This window comes from Dreissena polymorpha, chromosome 14, assembly GCF_020536995.1.
Source record: "Dreissena polymorpha isolate Duluth1 chromosome 14, UMN_Dpol_1.0, whole genome shotgun sequence".
Classification (NCBI taxonomy): Eukaryota; Metazoa; Mollusca; class Bivalvia; order Myida; family Dreissenidae; genus Dreissena; species Dreissena polymorpha.
This window is the reverse complement of record NC_068368.1, coordinates 13,069,548-13,088,838: the sequence shown is the minus strand read 5'-3', so window position 1 is coordinate 13,088,838 and position 19,291 is coordinate 13,069,548. Positions and strand designations below refer to the sequence as shown.

The 19,291-nt window shown below is 37.3% G+C and overlaps 1 protein-coding gene and 1 long non-coding RNA gene across 2 annotated transcripts; both read left to right on the top strand.

The window, feature by feature from the left end:
• Positions 1–8,529: 8,529 nt before the first annotated feature.
• LOC127857729 (uncharacterized) lies at positions 8,530–12,838 on the top strand. Its single transcript, XR_008038593.1, has 4 exons — positions 8,530–8,654; positions 10,467–10,649; positions 11,186–11,317; positions 12,713–12,838. It is a non-coding gene; the product is annotated as an uncharacterized LOC127857729 (long non-coding RNA).
• Positions 12,839–13,076: 238 nt separating this feature from the next.
• Positions 13,077–16,585, top strand: LOC127857526 (uncharacterized). Its single transcript, XM_052393940.1, has 5 exons — positions 13,077–13,176; positions 13,948–14,052; positions 15,042–15,244; positions 15,594–15,858; positions 16,156–16,585. Exons 1-5 carry the CDS (start codon positions 13,161–13,163, stop codon positions 16,209–16,211), a joined length of 645 nt encoding a protein of 214 aa, XP_052249900.1. The 5' UTR covers positions 13,077–13,160; the 3' UTR covers positions 16,212–16,585.
• Positions 16,586–19,291: the final 2,706 nt, after the last annotated feature.

The window sequence follows — 19,291 nt, the reverse complement described above, 5'->3', positions numbered from 1 at the left end:
GGCGTCGGCGTCGGCGCCCGGTTAAATTTTGTGTTTAGGTCAAATTTTCTCATAAAGTATCAAAGCTATTGCATTAAACATGGCACACTTACTATTTTGAAGGGACCGGGAAGGCAAAATTAGATAACTCTGGCTGGCATTTTGACAGAATTATGTGCCATTTTTATACTTAAAAAAAAATGAAAAATTTTGTTAAGTTTTGTGTTTAGGTCCACTTTATTCCTAAAATATCAAAGCTATTGCTTTCATACATGCAACGCTCACCGACTACCATAAGGGGACTGTGCAGGCAAAGTTTAAATACTTTCTTACTATCATGAAGGTACTGTACCTTGTTGAGTGCGACCTTGACCTTTGAATGATCTTGACTCTCAAGGTCAAAGTATTATGTTTTGCTAAAATTGCATTAACGTCTTTATTTATAATCAGATTTGATTCATACTTTAACAAACACTTACCTTTTTTAAACATGGTTACACAAAAATATGTATTTTTATTATTTAATTTCGGACAGACTGCCCCCCCCCCCCCCAAAAAAAAAATCTTTTTTTTTTCATTTTGTCAAGATAATGTAATAAATGACCACACTATACAACCCTCTCCACCTCCACCACTCCCCCTTTTTGATTAAAGTATTGAGATAGGTCCCTTCACCTTTAAAAAATAAACAGATGAGCGGTCTGCACCCGCTAGGCGGTGCTCTTGTTATAACTGGCAATTGTTTTGTTTAATAATTGAATGAACGCATACGTAAACACCCACCATGTTTTAGTCATGAAAAGCTTAATTGTAATAACTGCTTTAAAATAGCTACCTATATTTTAAACACTGAAATAATTGAGTGAATTGTGAAGTCAATGACCTGTTTTAGTCAATGAAAGGCCTGTGTATTTCATTAGCTCACAACTGCCCTTCTGGAATCAGAGGTAGAGGAGAGTTAAAACAGCTACCATTTATGAATGGACATTTTGGGCATTATTAATTGAATGAATAGTGAAGCCAATCGGCTCTTATTGTCAATAAACACTTGGCTTAAATGACTAAAAAGAATAAAGATCACCATTGAATGAACGGAAATCAAAGTGCGCAGTCCACACAGGCTGATCGTGCACAACACTCTCGGTCTAAACTGATTTTTTCTTTAGAACAGACTTCATTTAAGCGGATAATTCCATTTCAATGGAAAACGTCGTTTGTGAATACACAGGCTAATCTGGGATGGCCCTGTACGCACTTGTATCAAGCCCATTTTCCCCAAAGGCTCCATTGACTGATTTCTGTACGCACTTGTATCAAGCCCAGTTTCCCCAAAGGCTCCATTGACTGATTACTGCACTGTACGCACTTGTATCAAGCCCAGTTTCCCCAAAGGCTCCATTGACTGATTACTGTACGCACTTGTATCAAGTCCAGTTTCCCCAAAGGCTCCATTGACTGATTACTGCACTGAACGAACTTGTATCAAGCCCAGTTTCCCCAAAGGCTCCATTGACTGATTACTGTACGCACTTGAATCAAGCCCAGTTTCCCCAAAGGCTCCATTGACTGATTACTGCACTGTACGCACTTGTATCAAGCCCAGTTTCCCCAAAGGCTCCATTGACTGATTACTGCACTGTACGCACTTGTATCAAGCCCAGTTTCCCCAAAGGTTCCATTGACTGATTACTGTACGCACTTGTATCAAGCCCAGTTTCCCCAAAGGCTCCATTGACTGATTACTGTACGCATTTGTATCAAGCCCAGTTTCCCCAAAGGCTCCATTGACTGATTACTGCACTGTACGCACTTGTATAAAGCCCAGTTTCCCCAAAGGCTCCATTGACTGATTACTGTACGCACTTGTATCAGGCCCAGTTTCCCCAAAGGCTCCATTGACTGATAACTGCACTGTACGCACTTGTATCAAGCCTAGTTTCCCCAAAGGCTCCATTGACTGATTACTGTACGCACTTGTATCAAGCCCAGTTTCCCCATAGGCTTCATTGACTGATTACTGTACGCACTTGTATCAAGCCCAGTTTTCCCCTAAGGCTCCATTGACTGATTACTGCACTGTACGCACATGTATCAAGCCCAGTTTCCCCCCAGAGGCTCCATTGACTGATTACTGCACTGTACGCACTTGTATCAAGCCCAGTTTCCACAAAGGCTCCATTGACTGATTACTGTACGCACTTGTATCAAGCCCAGTTTCCCCAAAGGCTCCATTGACTGATTACTGTACGCACATGTATCAAGCCCAGTTTCCCCAAAGGCTCCATTGACTGATTACTGTACGCACATGTATCAAGCCTAGTTTTCCCCCAAAGGCTCCATTGACTGATTACTGTACGCACATGTATCAAGCCCAGTTTCCCCAAAGGCTCCATTGACTGATTACTGTACGCACATGTATCAAGCCCAGTTTCCCCAAAGGCTCCATTGACTGATTACTGTACGCACATGTATCAAGCCTAGTTTTCCCCCAAAGGCTCCATTGACTGATTACTGTACGCACATGTATCAAGCCCAGTTTTCCCCCAAATGCTCCATTGACTGATTACTGTACGCACATGTATCAAGCCCAGTTTCCCCAAAGGCTCCATTGACTGATTACTGTACGCACTTGTATCAAGCCCAGTTTTCCCCTAAGGCTCCATTGACTGATTACTGCACTGTACGCACTTGTATCAAGCCCAGCTTCCCCCAAAGGCTCCATTGACTGATTACTGTACGCACTTGTATCAAGCCCAGTTTTCCCCTAAGGCTCCATTGACTGATTACTGCACTGTACGCACTTGTATCAAGCCCAGTTTTCACCCAAAGGCTCCATTGACTGATTACTGTACGCACTTGTATCAAGCCCAGTTTTCCCCTAAGGCTCCATTGACTGATTACTGCACTGTACGCACTTGTATCAAGCCCAGCTTCCCCCAAAGGCTCCATTGACTGATTACTGTACGCACTTGTATCAAGCCCAGTTTTCCCCTAAGGCTCCATTGACTGATTACTGCACTGTACGCACTTGTATCAAGCCCAGCTTCCCCCAAAGGCTCCATTGACTGATTACTGTACGCACTTGTATCAAGCCCAGTTTTCCCCTAAGGCTCCATTGACTGATTACTGCACTGTACGCACTTGTATCAAGCCCAGTTTCCCCAAAGGCTCCATTGACTAATTACTGTACGCACTTGTATCAAGCCCAGTTTTCCCAAAGGCTCCATTGATTGATTACTGCACTGTACGCACTTGTATCAAGCCCAGTTTCCACAAAGGCTCCATTGACTGATTACTGTACGCACTTGTATCAAGCCCAGTTTTCCCAAAGGCTCCATTGACTGATTACTGCACTGTACGCACTTGTATCAAGCCCAGTTTCCCCAAAGGCTCCATTGACTGATTACTGTACGCACTTGTATCAAGCCCAGCTTCCCCCAAAGGCTCCATTGACTAATTACTGTACGCACTTGTATCAAGCCCAGTTTTCCCAAAGGCTCCATTGACTGATTACTGCACTGTACGCACTTGTATCAAGCCCAGTTTCCACAAAGGCTCCATTGACTGATTACTGCACTGTACGCACATGTATCAAGCCCAGTTTCCACAAAGGCTCCATTGACTGATTACTGCTATTCAAGCAATTTAAAGGTGGGCTGTAATGACTTATTTAGACTAAAGATCTGAATTTCCTTTTGATGTGCATGAACGGAAAGTTGGGCTGTACTCACTAATATAAGACAAAAAGAAAAATACATGAAACGTATATATTGATTAATATTATTTCTTCAATATTTTAATGGTTGGAATTAAAAAGGAGTGGCATCTACGGGTATAAGACTGTTTATAAAGTTAATTATTAATAACAACCCTAATCTTTTATTGGCGTCAATTTCGACCTAATTAATTCAGAACAATGACCCATAGTCTATTAATTAGTTATTGTAATTAACGGAAAGTTGGAACTATTTAAGGACTTGATACACGGGTAAAATTGAATTCCGTCAACGGAAAATAAGACTTATTTGGAATAACGAACCATGGCCAAAGGGATTTTCATTTCATGCTTTGTAAATAATAAACTTCGAGTTTCTCTGTTGTATTTAATCAACGGTCGATTGGAGATCGTTCTAAGAAAACTGAGCTAAATGCATGTGCGTAAAGTGTCGTCCAAGATAGGCCTGTGCAGTCCACACAGGCGTATCAGGGAAGGCATGTCCGCCTAAACTGAATTTTCGTTCCAAAGAGACTCCCTTGAAACAGAAAATTTCATGAAAGCGGAATGAGTCGTTCCTGATTAGCATGTGCCGACTGCACGGGCTAATCTGTATCGACACTTAACTCACAAAACACTACGCCCAGTTTTTCAATAATGAGACACGTATAATAAAAAGCGACTCAATGTGTTTCATCAACGGGAAGTCAGGCTGTAAAGTCTGAATCTCAACATCCGCGCAGAGATTTGACGAGAACAAGCATAGCTTAATCAAATTGTATGCGAGAGCAAGGAACGACAGCTATGCGTGAAGATTGTCTTAATCTAGCATAACGGAATGTCGACCTATTGAATACATGGCGCGGACATCATTTCATACGTGTAAATAAAAAATATATAATGATAATATTTTCCATAATAATTTGGGATTTCTTTAGATTGTTATTTCCAAATTCAAATACCGTAGGAATGTATAGCTTATAGATTTGTAACCAATGCATTTTCTTTATTTTGCATCAACTTGTTTTGTGCATAAAATAGCTTTTCATGGTGTTTTTATTGCCTTAATGTATGTTTGCATTCTCTTTATTCTTATACCATTACGATATGCATGTTTTCAATAAATTGTCTTATTCTAAAAGTTAAAATGTTTATTTAAAAAAGGAACGGACGAATTGTCAATAGTATTTCATTTATGCATATCTAGGGAACTATGTTCAACATTTGCAATGACAATAGAATTTATTTATTTATTTTAAATTCTTAGCAAAACAGTTCAAGATTCAAATCTTCTAACATTTGGTCAACTGATTTGATGTCATCAGAGTGGTTTGCTTTTTTCCCAAATCAACAGTATTTAAAGGGACCGTCAACCACGAATGACTCAAAAAGAAAAGTTCTAAAATACCGTATTTGTTTACAATTATTAGTTTATATTGATTAAAATATCACGATTGGTATATAACATTACTTGAAAAAAAGTTGTTAAGTTTTCATATTTTCAGTATATTCGGTAATAAAATTTACTGGTTACAGATACCAGGTAACATCCAGTTAACTATAAATAACGCAAGTAGATTGATCATCATCGTCACGTGGTAAACCCAGAAATGCAAATAGTGAATTGTATATATTTTATATTATATGAAATAAGGCAAAGCCTCAAAGCGAGCTCGATTAATGTACAATAGAAGAAACTAACAAAAAAACTTTAATAAAGATGATATTTAAATAATTTTTTATAGGCATTTCCTAACAGATGAACGTACGTGGAATTCTTAAAGACTGGTAATAATATAGGCACTGGTATAAAAAATAACGATAAGAACATTTAATTATTATGTTAATCAGCAATTAAACAACAAACGGACCATATGAAAGGGTTTCATGTGACCTGATGAAGAGAACTTTTAGCCCAAAACCCCGCCCAAAAGAGATTGTCACACTATCAGTTGCCAGCCTTGCAACCACAGGTTTACCTACGAAGGTCAGATGGGATTCGAACCCGAATCCACCCATGAGCCATATAATGATAATGATCATATGATATTGGCCTGGGTTGCTCTACCAATTAAGCTATCTGACCTTTTGAAAAATATATAGGTAAACTACAATGCTGTATAATAGCAGCTAACCTTGCTTAGGAAATTTTTACAAAGAATAACATTTAATTGATATTTTGCTATGATTTAGAACAGTATGTTGTCAGTTCAAAAGCTCACGTGAGTTAGTGTTTGAAAAGCCCACAAAAGCTTCTGTTTGTAAAAATGGTGCTTATTTGCCGACTGTGTATAGTTAAGATAAAATCACCTTATTTTGCACAAATCTTGTAATATATATGGTTCGAAAACCAACTGCGGATAAGAGCAACAGAACAGTCCATGTAACTAAATAACTCTAATATTTTTATAAGTAATTATCTAAACCATAAAGTGACCTATACTTTGATAATTATGTATACCTGAAGAGAAGATAGATCGAAGGTGAAAGTTGCGTAACACATGAAACTATCAACAAATTGTGCAGCAAACAAAGATTGGTATATATCAAGGACATAAATATTAATCTAGTACAAGGACATATATATTAATCTAGTATATATGTCCTTGGCATTACCTCCTTAAAACACTAAACAATCAACTAGAACATACAATGTAAAAATTTAGAACATCCAACTGTTGCTACCTTCTCAATTATAATTTGCATGTGCACATCATCGTCACTGGCAGCAATGATTTCTCCATGTTGCATACTGTACTAATTTTCACAAGGGCCAGGCAGCATATTTGTTTTATTTTCCTTTGTGAGCGTTAAATGTCAAAGTAATTTCAAATTACCATATTTGAGGAATAAATGCAATGTAGGTCAGCGATAATTATGTCACCCACCAAAACATATTATTTAATACCATTGATATAACACTTTAATAATTTTACACTTGTAAGTATATATTTTTTTAAGTGCCAAAATACTAGGATTAAATTAATTTGTATATTCCTAACTACTGTTTAAAAGTCATTTTGGTTAGCGACTGTCACGTCACCCACCGTACTCAAGGTAGCGACTATCACGTCACCTACCGTACTCAGTAGAGACTGTCAAGTCAGCCACCGTTCTAAAGGTAGCGACTGTCACGTCACCCATCTCAAAGTTATTTATATCTTATTTGAATTTATGTTTTAAATATGATTAATCACATTTGATCACACCTTTTGATTGCTTGAATCAATCACATTTTATAGTATCTATAAATATTGCACTATTTGTTGTAATTATCAAATAATTAATTTAGAATGTTCTTTACCAGAAAGATGAGCTCAGATATCAATAAGGGTACTATCTCCCTCACTATGAGATATTGTCAAAGATAGCAATATTTGTTTGAATCATGCCATCTTGTGAGGCATAAAAATTAAGCTAAATTCTTGTATTTTTTTCAATAGAAGAGAAGAGATATCTAGAATATAACCACTGATATATAGTTTTTGATGAGATAATAAAGTTTGGTCATGTTGAAATGATACTCAAATGTGATTTACCACCTTTAAATTTGAATGTAATGCACGACTTAGAGTTAGACAGTGAAAAAAAAGTAAAAACACTATATGAAATGATTATGAAATCGAGTATTTGACTGTGCAGGTTGTTGTTTTGAAAAATGTGGTACCTGAGTACATGCCGAACCAATCGTGTGTTTGTTCCTAAATGGCAATCGTCCAATAAATAATAGCACTTACTTGTTTTGTCATCATTTTAAATAAAAAATGCGAGTAGCCGTCGTTGTTGACACTTGCTATGTACACACAAAACGGTGACGTCATTTGTTACTTGGATAAATTTGGAGATGACGTCATCAAACGGGGAAGTCCCTGAATGAAGACAAATGTTTTACACGAAGAATTCTGATGCTTTATTCGAAATATAGCTCTCTAGTAACAATAAATACAGAGAAGAATTTTAGAATACTTAAAATCCGTAAATTTGATCATTTTTATCTATTTTATCATTATGATCAATCAGGAGACACAGGGTATTTACTTCGAAAATTTCCAGTTCCGGTTTCGGATATCCGGTTATTGCGCGCGCAGATACCAAACTTTTCAAAACAACAACCTGTAGATCTACAGTCAAATACATGTGTTACCGTAAAGCGAGCTTCCATCGCTATAAAATGATCAATCTTCTTGCGTTATTTATAGTGTGTCTATCGTTATGTCACCTATTTTCGCGATGTACTTTCGATTTCACATCGCGAAATTTTATTACCGAATGTACTGAAAATATTATTTTTTTTCAAGTAATGTTATATACCAGTCGTTATATTTTAATCAATATAAACTAATAATTGTAAATGACCGACCTTCAATTAACTCGTTACCACTAAGATACATATTTGGACGCATTTGCAGTCTCTTAGAAAATTAAACTTATTTAAAGACCTTTCTTATCAGATTCAAGTTTTTTAGGCTTCAATTCCAACCCTTAGATACTGATGAGCAGCAAACATCATAAAACCTGAACAGAGTGCGAGTTACTGGCAGGCTGTTCTGGTTTTATGCTGTTTGCACAAAGCCATTTTCACTTTGCTTCTGAGAAGGAAAGGGTTCAAGCCCAATAAACACTCAAAATCAACGAATATTTCGTAAAATATTTCGTAACATAAAGTTAATCCATCCAAAAATCAGTGTGCCTTATAGCAGTAGCCAACATATCAACGCAACATGTGGTATGGTAGAATATTTTGTTAGATAATACGTTCTTAAAAATTATTATGCGGACAATCTTTAATGGATGTGACTGTCGACAGAGGTCATGAAATGCAGTGCGCTTGTGCCACAAAATGCCAAATCAGCGCCAAGACAGTGTTAGACGTATATTAAGATGTCTGGTTCCTATTTATTTAAACAGAAGAAGTATGACAGCGTTGTTCAAGTTGCTACGTAATGGAATAACGATAACGGTATTGCTTTGTTGCACTTATTACGTTATTGTTTTACTAGTTCTTTTTTAAAATAACACATTGTAGACTCTACATGTATTTCCATACTTATAAAAAGTATAGTGATACAATGACTTCATTTGTTCAGAGGTTTTCACATATTTTGGCATGTATTGATAAATGTTTACATTTGATCTAAAAAGTTCCAGTAAAAAACACAAGAATTAAATTAAAGAAAGAAAAAAGTAACCCTAAACTGGGATCGAACCACTGACCACTGGAGTAAAAGTCTAACGCTTAGACCACTCGGCCATCCGTACTCATACAATGAGTGATGTATTTTAAACCTTATATACACAATCCTCGTAGTGTAACAACATTTAACGACAACAACAGAACTCTCCAAATTATTCAATCGTTTCGCGTTGCGACGCTTTATAATTCTTTGGTTTTTAAATCGTTAAAAAAAATGCCAATAATGGATATTTTAGAGCATGTTTAATGTTCAGTATTACTGTTTTCTCACCAATATCATAACTACAACGAAAATTTGCGAATCTGAAACATTTTTTTTAATTTTTAATTTTGTCAATTTACCAAAACGTGAAAAGGTCCCTTTAATAATAAGCGGAAAATACTACTATCAACGTGAAAAAGACAGCGTTTTGCGCACCCCATCCACTGCCTCTTTTGCTGCGCAGGAACCGTATAGGTCCCGTGCTGCGCATGTGACATTTGTTTACATTCGCAAACAACCAAAGAGGTCCGGATGTTTATTGTACAAACAACCGCTGCGGCCACATAGATTTTCTTACCTAATCGGACCATGCGCGTTATATCTATCGGTGTGTTTTTTGTTTTTATTTTCGTGTGTTTTTTCGTTGTTGTATTTTTTTTTCGTTGTGAGTGCCTGTCAGTGTGTCTTGTTATCATATACAGAGGGCGTACTCACGTGACAAACAAAATCGCGACTTCCATGCCAAGACAATTATTTTTCGCCGTTTTATACCCTTTATTATTTTTTAAATGCCGTTCACTTTCCAGCCATATTGGCAATAAAGTGATTAGCGTTTATATCGTATTAATATTCGCTCTTTATCTCGACTTTACTCGCTTCGAATTTCTGAGCTCCTCAAAAAGTTACAGCTTCCGCTAAGAAAATTCGCAGCGAGTAAAGTCGAGATAAAAAGCGAATATTAAAATTAAAATAAATAAAATAAAAACTCTGCCACTTTCTTGTTGATATGGCTGGAAAGTTAGCGGCATTTTAACAATTAATACAAGTAATGAAGGGTATATAACGGCAAAAAATACCTATCTCGGATGGACGTCGCCATCTTTTTTGTCACGTGATAACCCCTCTGATATATTGTGTCCTTCTGTGTGCCTATCCGTAGATCTGCCTGTATGTACGTCTGTCCTCTAAACTGCATATACATGTCTGGCGACTGCCTATCTTTGTAAACTTTTTTCCCGACAATGTTCATAATAATTGTCATTAGTATTAACTTTTCTCAGAAATAATAAGGGTTAAGCGTTTGAAAAGACATAAACGAGACGAATGTGCATATACATATGGGATTCAGGGACGCGGTGCTCAATTGATCTATTAACTTTAAAACGTCTTCCTATTTTCTGGCTAACCTATATATAGTCAGTGCCTATTGTCATTAAATGTATGTACAGTATACGCAGTTCCGACTGATAATCCGTTGAGTGCTTAGTCATATTTCAATTTTTATTAAATTTCTGAATATATCTTTTTTTTATTTCAAATTTTCGATTTCGAACTATTTTTCGATATCTAAATGGCGGTGTTAAACAATATTCCAGTTCATGCACTGAACTACTTATCCGCCGCAGACTACGTGAGTGATTGGGTTCCTATTGAGGCTCACGACCCTACCCAGGCTGTTCTGACATTCCCACACGGGTTGGGCGAGGTTCCCTTGCTAGTTGACGTCTCAGTAAAGTCAACCAATGGACCGAATAAGGACTTCATTTTTCAGGCCATTGGTTAGCAATCTTTATCATGAATAAAAAAACGTAACGATCACACTTAAATGCATTAAAAATCAATTCTTATGAAAAATTCAAAGCCGTTATTTCACTGAAAGATTACTCGTCTTAAGAATACTTTTTATTTTGTTTACGTGCCTTTAAAATACGCTAATAATTTTTAAGACTCAACGCTTTAAGTCGCGTCAGATTTTGCATTTGGACGGCCCGGTATCAAATCTCGGCGTATAAAAAAGTTGTGTGTCTTGATATTATAATATTTTATATTATACCATATACAATTGTTTGTGAATTAATACATTTTTATTTATCTGTGAATAAATAAATTGTATGTTGTTGTTTTTTTTCAAAAATGCGAAAATATGTTATGATTAGTTTTATTAAGTTAACATACATATGGCCGAAAAAACAATTCTATAACATCAAAATTCAAAACCGGGAATTCCAAATGGTTCGAACAAAGGTAAAATGTTGTGTTCCTTTCACACTTTATCTGCCAAAGGAATGAAAGAAGCGTCACTTTTACAATACAGGTTCGCAGCCAAGAGACGACGATTCACCGCAACACTATGGGGGCGTGGTCTATTTTTACAACGAGGATCACGTGATTGTCTCGGCCCCGACGCATACCAACGGCGAACGTTCGGGTTATGTTATTTACACAGGTTAGTTAAGCACGCGATTTACAAAGGTTGGTTTAGCACGTTATTCACACAGGTTGGTTGAGTATGCAATTTTCACACCTTTGTTAAGCACGCGATTTGCATAGGTTGGTTTATCAATTTACACAGGTTTGTTTAGCACACAATTAACTTAGGTGGGTTAGAACGCAATGTACACATGTTGATGTAGCATGCAATTTACACATGTTGGTTTAGGACAACAATTTACACAGGTTGGTTTAGCACGCAATTTACGCAGGTTGGTTAAGCATGCAATTTACATAGGTTGGTGTAGCACGCAATTTACACCCGTTGGTTTAGCACTTAATTTACACACGTTGGTTAAGCATGTTATTTTAACAGGTTGGTTTAGCATGTAATTTAAACAGGTTGGTTACAACGCAATTTAATCAGGTATTGTTTAAGCTTAACAAAATACTTCGCGGAAATCGTTTATATTGTAAATCAAACTGACGGAAATTAATATTATACAACTTGCTGCATTAAATAAACGCTGATGTCTCATGTGGAAGCCTTTCCTGCATTGATTCATTAACAGATTTAATAAGCCTTAGTCCAAAATAAGGTGAATGTAAAAACCGAAATGTGGTCATTTGATGTGAGTGTATTATGTTTTGGATGGAAGTATTCATCTTTCAGTGATGTTAAGTGAAAGGGCAATTTAGTTCAACCAAACTTTTGACTTTCTCAATGAGTCTTATTTCAACAGTACGTCAATTTGAAAGTCAAAATGAGGTAAGGCGATGTGGATGTGTTAAAAATGGTCATTTGGGCCTCGCTCTGTGAAAAGAAGGTTTAATGCATGTGCTTAAACTGTCGTTCCAGATGAGCCTGTGCAGTCCGCACAGGCTTATCAAGAACGACACTTTCCGCTTTTATGATATTTTTAGTTTAAAGAAAATATCTTCTTAGAAAAAATCCAGAGTAGGCGAAGTGTCGTTCCTAATTAATCTGTGTGGAGTTCACAGTCTAATCTGGGATGACACTTAACGCACATGCATTAAACCCCCATTTCACAGAGAACGGCCCATATATATCATCCACGCACGTTTTAAATCTTTTATTTACGTAATATTGATGTTAAGCGAATGGTCAATTTGGGTTAACCAAGTCATTAGACGTTCTGAATAGTCAAAAAGTAGATCAACTATAAGGACAAAACGATGTCATTTGATGTGATGTGCTGATAACTGTTCAAAAACAGCATCCATGCATGCATTTAAGCTTTGTTTGGAGCACTAATAATGTTAAACAAAACGTGTCATTTTACGAAAGGACATACAAACGGACGGACGACTTTCCTAATCGCTATGTGTCTTCGTGTATCAGTAGATTTCGGAATAATGTACATGACGAGGTCCGTGCTATGTATTCCAGACAACACAACGTTCTACGCTGGACCCAATGCAGATTCCGTGGACGCCGCCCTTGTGCGCGTTCGAGCCTGGCGCGCGTCCAGGCTACCACTCCCGGCGTGGAAGGTCACCGGAAGAACCGTGGGCTTCACAAGTAAGTTTAGAGTGACCACTGTCACCGCCATTAAACCAACATCATCACTACCAATATTACCCCCGTCATCAACATCATCACTACCACCATTATTATTAGCAGCAACAGAAGCAGCATTTTATCTACTGTGCTTCAATTACATCAGCATCATTACATGATGGTGAAATCGGTCACATATGCAGTAACAATAATTTCGGCTGCTACAACTTAATTTTCAGCGTCGAGTTTTTTCATAGAGGAACCACATCCATTGAACGAACATCCTGCACTCGTGGTGGTCAGAACAAGGCTGACGGACGGAACCTTAACCGGATATATGTCCGATACAGTGGGTATGTAATCAATAATACAACTTGTTGTGCTCAGAAAACAGACTCTTGTCTGGAAAAATGCATCATAGTAATGAAAAATGCGCTTAATATCACGAAGCCGACTGATAAAATCTTATGTCGAAAAGTTTAATTAGAAAACTTATGTGTAAGAGCTTTAAAAATATTGACTATAATACTCTGAAACTCCGTTGTATAACACACTTGAATCAAAATTGTGCTTTAAATAGCAAATACATTGTAATTGATTAGAGTAAATCATAACAAATTGTATAAATATATATTATATTTGGTACTGCTTAACTTTCCGGTTATCGCAGTGTTCGGTTCTCGCGTGTTGCCTTTATTTCATTTCGCACGACCGTTGGACTTAATGTGTGATTCTTTGTATACAACCAATTATATTTCGCGTTTGCATATTATTGCAAAAAAGTAACAGTTTTAACAATAGTTACGTTCACCTAAGCCTCGCTCTGAGTAAACTGGGCGTAATGCATGTGCGCCAATTCAGCGCCAGAAAAAATCAAATTTTCACAAAATACTGTCAAATCATATGTATTCATCGGAAATAAATTTTGTATTTTTAATGAATTTATCTGCGCCAAGTAAATTGGTGATTTTCTGATTTTTTGTTACCATTAAATACAGATAAAACGTCGGTCATTTTCAAATTTGTTGGCGTTGAATTCGTGGATTGGTCAACCCACGAAAAAAACGAAAATTAATGTCCCACGAATGATTATGATTTTTCCGTAACTCTTTTTGTCTTTACAGGCGCCAGTTACTTTACGAGAGTTGAACCAAATTTTCAGTGCTCTTCTTATATCATAAGCGGCTTCAGCGACAAAGCTGTTCGAGTGTGGCTGAATAACCAACAGTGTAAGTATATGGGCCGCGCTCTAGGAAAACGGGGCTTAATGCATGTTCGTGAAGTGTTGTTCCATATAAGCAGTCTACACAGACCAATCGGGGACGATGTTTTCCGCCTACGCTGGATTTATGCAAATAACATACTTCCTTTCAACGAAAAAAACACAAACACATTCAAGTGGAAAGTGTCGCCCCTTATTAGCCGGTGGTAATGTCATCGTTATAACAAATTTATTGTCTACGGTAATAACCGCATTTAGTTGTAATGTGTTGGTACACAATTCGTTCCCATTTTCAGCATTTCAATGTATACAACATTGTAGAATTGATAAATGCCAATACAAATAAACCACGGAATGTGTCCATCAATTTATTGTAACAGTGTAAGATGTCTATACACGTTAAATTGCAACGTGCCCATCTATTGTAGCATTGTATTTTACCTCTCAAATGGTAACGTTCCTATCAATTAGTTGTAAACTTGTAATGTGCCTATACAGTTTAAAATTGAAAGGCGTCCGCCAATTTATTGTTAAATCGTAACTGACCTATAAAGTGTAAAATTGCTGGTTATTATCGAACCCTCCACGTATTGCTTACTAATCCGCATTAAGTCCAACGGGAAGAATTGAAAAGGAGCGACCATATATCAATTGTTGCAATTCACCGTGCTTTTCAATTATGTTATTGCAACAGACCTATCCATTGTAATAATTTTTCGTACCCATCACTTGCGGCATTGCATAACGTTTATAAATCGTATCAATTTAACATGGCTTTAAACTGTGGGATTGCATAATGCCTGTACATTGCCACATGTCAATGTGTCTATCAATTGTGGCCTTGCAAGCGCCCGTAAATTGTGACATTTCAATATCTTAATAAATCCTTTTAATAATACCATTTAATGGTGCTTTTCAATATTTAAACAGTGTAACGTGCTGATCATTATTAGCTTTGAACGTTCCTTTCAATCTTAATGTTGTTTTACTTCATAGGCAAAATAGCCGCTGGTTGGGACGGCTATTTTGGAAGAAAACACCTGCATGGAAGTCTTGGCGCTCTGGAAATATTCGCGTGGTCAGCTAGTAAACTTAGCAATGCATTGACCACCACCGGACACCTCGGGCCCTCGGTTAATAATGAAAGCCTGGAGTTGCCTTTGACAACTGTAACGCAGTTTTCATTTGTTCGCTCATGGGTAGGTAAAATGAAGTATTTATACATAATACACAATGAAACAATAAAAAATAATACACTTACGTCACTAGGACAAATGCACCAAATTTAATTGTGCGTCCAGTTGTTGAAAAAGTTACCCATTTTTTATGATCAAATGGTTATATCGTTAAAGAAAAGTTTAGTATCATATTCAAGAGACAAAACGCATTATTATTTAATTATAACTTATTGTGGCGATCTTGCTATTACTGATTATTGCGACAGTTTTATTTTCTGGATCACGTCAGTACAAGCGGGCCAAAATCACAATTGTAGAAGACTATTAGCAGGCATTTGGTAGAATTTCTTGACTTGATTTTTCATTAAAGATGGAAAGCACGAATGGACCAAATGCCGGTTTCCGGTTTCTCGGAGCCTGCGCTTCCTCGCCGCACGCCGCAAAGAAAGACCCCGTCTGCACTTATGGCGGTCTCGTGTTCGCCTACAGCAAGTCGCTGGCGCGAATGTGGCGACCCCTGGCGACCGGATATGGCGGCGTGGTCTGCGTGCCGGAAGCGTTCGGAAACGGGGAACACTCGCAGGTGGAGCACGGTGGTAAAGTGGTAATCACCGTTTGGAGCACTGTGCCGATTGGTAAGTTCTTTCAAATTATATTTTAATAAAAGCTCGATAATTACGTGTATAAATAGATATGCTCCTGTATATATCAGCTATATAGCTATTGTATTCGTACTTTTTAATGAAGAAAATGACAATTGCATGTGTCCGTATAAACATATTTCATTCGTTTATTCAAGTGCTGCATGATAGAAAATTAAGAAAAAATAATAATTTGATATTTCGGACTATGACAATATTATAATTAACCTTCAATGTTATTATATCATTCTTCAAAAATGATTAAGATCGCTTATAATAGTTTTTTTTCAGAGCCTTTTCACTGGGTAGAACCACAAAACATGTGCATGCATACGAAGATACCGTGATGACGTCATTGTTGGCCTTGGTGACGTCATTGTTTGCATTGATTACACCGTTTAAAGCCTTAATGACACCTTTAAAATCGCAGACATAGAATAGTTTTTAAAATTGGCTTCATGAAAGTAAACGAATTTGATTTCACTGAAAATGAAATTCATTTCACTGAAAAATGAACTTTATTTCACTTAAAATTGCGTTTGTTTCACTTAAAAATGTAATAAATCAATAAATTACTTTCATTTCAACTAAAAATATCTTCTATGAATGAAAGACATGTAAACATAAAATGTGAACAAGTCACTAAGCAGTGTTAGTTTATATAGTTCAGTGTGTGTATGTTTTTTTTATTTGACCGTAATTATACACATTTTGAGTTTACAGTCCGAATATGTATAACCATAGTATTCTATTAGATATATTTTTTATCTTTTTTAAGTAAATGTATCCAAATCTCGCTCATCGAAAATGTCATTTCTGTGTAATCGGAATTAATTTATGCTAATTAAATCTCTTTCAAATAAAAGTCGATCGAAAAGGAAACACACATTCTTAAATTTATGCAATTTCTGTGAATTCCATCGACCATGATTATCAATGCAAATAAATGATGTATGTTTCAATAGTGTGTTGTTGTTTTTTGTTCTTGTGTGTGTGTTTGATCACATTTATTTGCTTTGTGATGTACAGGCGAGGACAAACAAAATCTGTCTTATAAAATCGATATAACATCACCTAAATATTAAAAAGATCGACGAGAAGGAACGACGACGACGGGAAATAATACAACGGCTATGATGACGTAGGGGATGCTGATGATGTTGATAATTTTGAAGATGGGTGTTAGCACATCAAGTAAAAAATACTGAAATCCAGTTTTCAAGATATAGAACTAATAATTTTCATTATGTATTATGGTGGCAATTTTTTTTTAAACAAAACAAAAAACGGTTCACACTGACTAGCGTAATTTAATGGAAAGCGTACTTTGACGAAACATTTTCAATTCCCCAACGTAAAATGTGACAAATACTTTCAATGTCGGTTGGAATCATAATATCGCAGAGATTTTAGACGCTATTGTTATTCAGGAAAACAAGAAGATTGTGGTTGGAAGAGAGGCAAACTAGTATCAGCAGGGTCGATGGTCCGATGTCCATTCCGGTCGTAAGTAGGTAATGAGCTATTTTAAACCTTAACTCATGTGTATTATATAAAGCACACACGTTTTAATGGATCTGCAAGCATCGTTACAACACACCTGTGAGAGAGCAACCAATAATATCTATCCTTCAAGTCAATATCGTCTGCGTCATAATGTGTGCAACTTCCGTTGGTCAACTGTCAAGTGAAACCATCGGTTATTTACTAATCAACAACGGCGGTAATGGATATGCAAACTTTTAACGGAACTTGTAATACACAATTATGAGAAGCTTTCGTTAGTCAACAGTGTAGGAAAACAATGGTTTATTTACTAAACAGAATGGCGGACAATGGATATGCAAACTGAAAACGGGAATTTTAATACTCAAATATGAACAACTTTTGTAGATCATCGGTAAAGAGAACAATCGGTTATTTTCTGAACAAAATACCGGTAGTTGTTAGGCAACCTTAAAAGGGACATTTTTAATCAAGTAAACGACTTGTTCGAGTACAACAATCATTCCGCACAGTCAATATGGTATGCGTCATTAGAGTGTGCAACGTTCGGCGGCCCAGGCAAGTAAAACAACCGGTTATGTAATACAAATCTGTAGTGGTTTTTAACGAGTTACCATACATCATTATCTGCACCGATTTCAAAGCGTTTATTTTTGTTTTTTAGCTCGTTAAAGCATGTTCCCATTCATGTGCCGGATCAACACGGTTCATATCCGGCCCGATCCGGGATGTAAACCGTATAACTCCGTGTCAATCATGGTAGGTCCAGGAACGCCCGGCATTGTCCTTGAGGATCCAGGAGACCAACACGGCAGTTTGGGAAGTTCAAAACTTCCGCGTTTATTCATGACAAACCGGAAAGATGATAGGATCATGGATGGTCCGTGTAGGTTCTTTTTTAGTTTAGCTCCGGGGACAGCCGTATATATACCTTGGTTGTCCTTGTAAGCCGTTGACTGTCCGGGAACAAATCTTTGGCCCGGACCATCAAAGACATTGATGGCAGTTGTACGATTGTCGCCGGATCCTTCGCGGCGGTTACACGGAATGCGCCGGTACATTTTGATTTCATCGCTATCAGCACGAAGCTACTAAGGAAGAAGACGGTGCAAACACGGACATATACGGTGGCAACGCGACGAATACACGGACGATGCCGGATAGACACGGTGCTAACAAGGGCCTTCACGGTGTTAAAACGGTGAAAATATGGAGTATGATGGAGAAACACGGCATAATACGGGCGATGGCGGATGTCCATGTTAATATGGGCAATATAAATCGCTTCACTTTTCATGTGCTACCGACGATGCAACATGGGCGATGAAATGACGCCGAAGAGATGCCAGCTTCTACTGCAAAACGCTTATATTGAAAACAGTGTCATGATTTCTAAAGCGAAGCTTTGAATAAAAAAAACAGAAAAGTCAATAAACAAGAGAACCATCTGGGTCAGAAAATAGCTCGCCAGAAGACCAGACCTGGGTCACGGCTTATGGACGAACTTAAGAAAAAGACGCGAAGGGATTCTTTAATTTTCTGCGCATGAACAATCGGATATACCAACAGATTTTGACACGAATTGAACACATAATTTAGCCGAAGAGGTCAAACTTCCGGACAACTCTGACAGCTGGCATTAGGATGGCAATATAATTGCGGTACCTAGCATCAGGGGACAGCTACCACTTGCTCGTGTATGGATTTCCGGGTCGCACACAACACCATCTCCAAGATCATCCGTCAGATGTGTGATGCGATACTCGTCAATTTTTTCAGAGACTTATTTCCTATCCTGAAACGCCAGATGAGTAGAAGAACACCGCCAAGCAGTTCGGCAACCGATGGTAGCTGCACAATTGTGTTGGTGACTTTGGAAGGTAAGCACATCGAGGCCCGATTGCAGAATGATGAAATCACA

Bases quoted from the DNA above. Each gene is read 5' to 3' on its own strand.
- LOC127857526 (XM_052393940.1), top strand. The intron at 15,245-15,593 runs GTAGGTAAAATG...TTTTCATTAAAG, and splicing joins TTTCATTTGTTCGCTCATGG to ATGGAAAGCACGAATGGACC. The intron at 15,859-16,155 runs GTAAGTTCTTTC...GTTTTTTTTCAG, and splicing joins TTGGAGCACTGTGCCGATTG to AGCCTTTTCACTGGGTAGAA.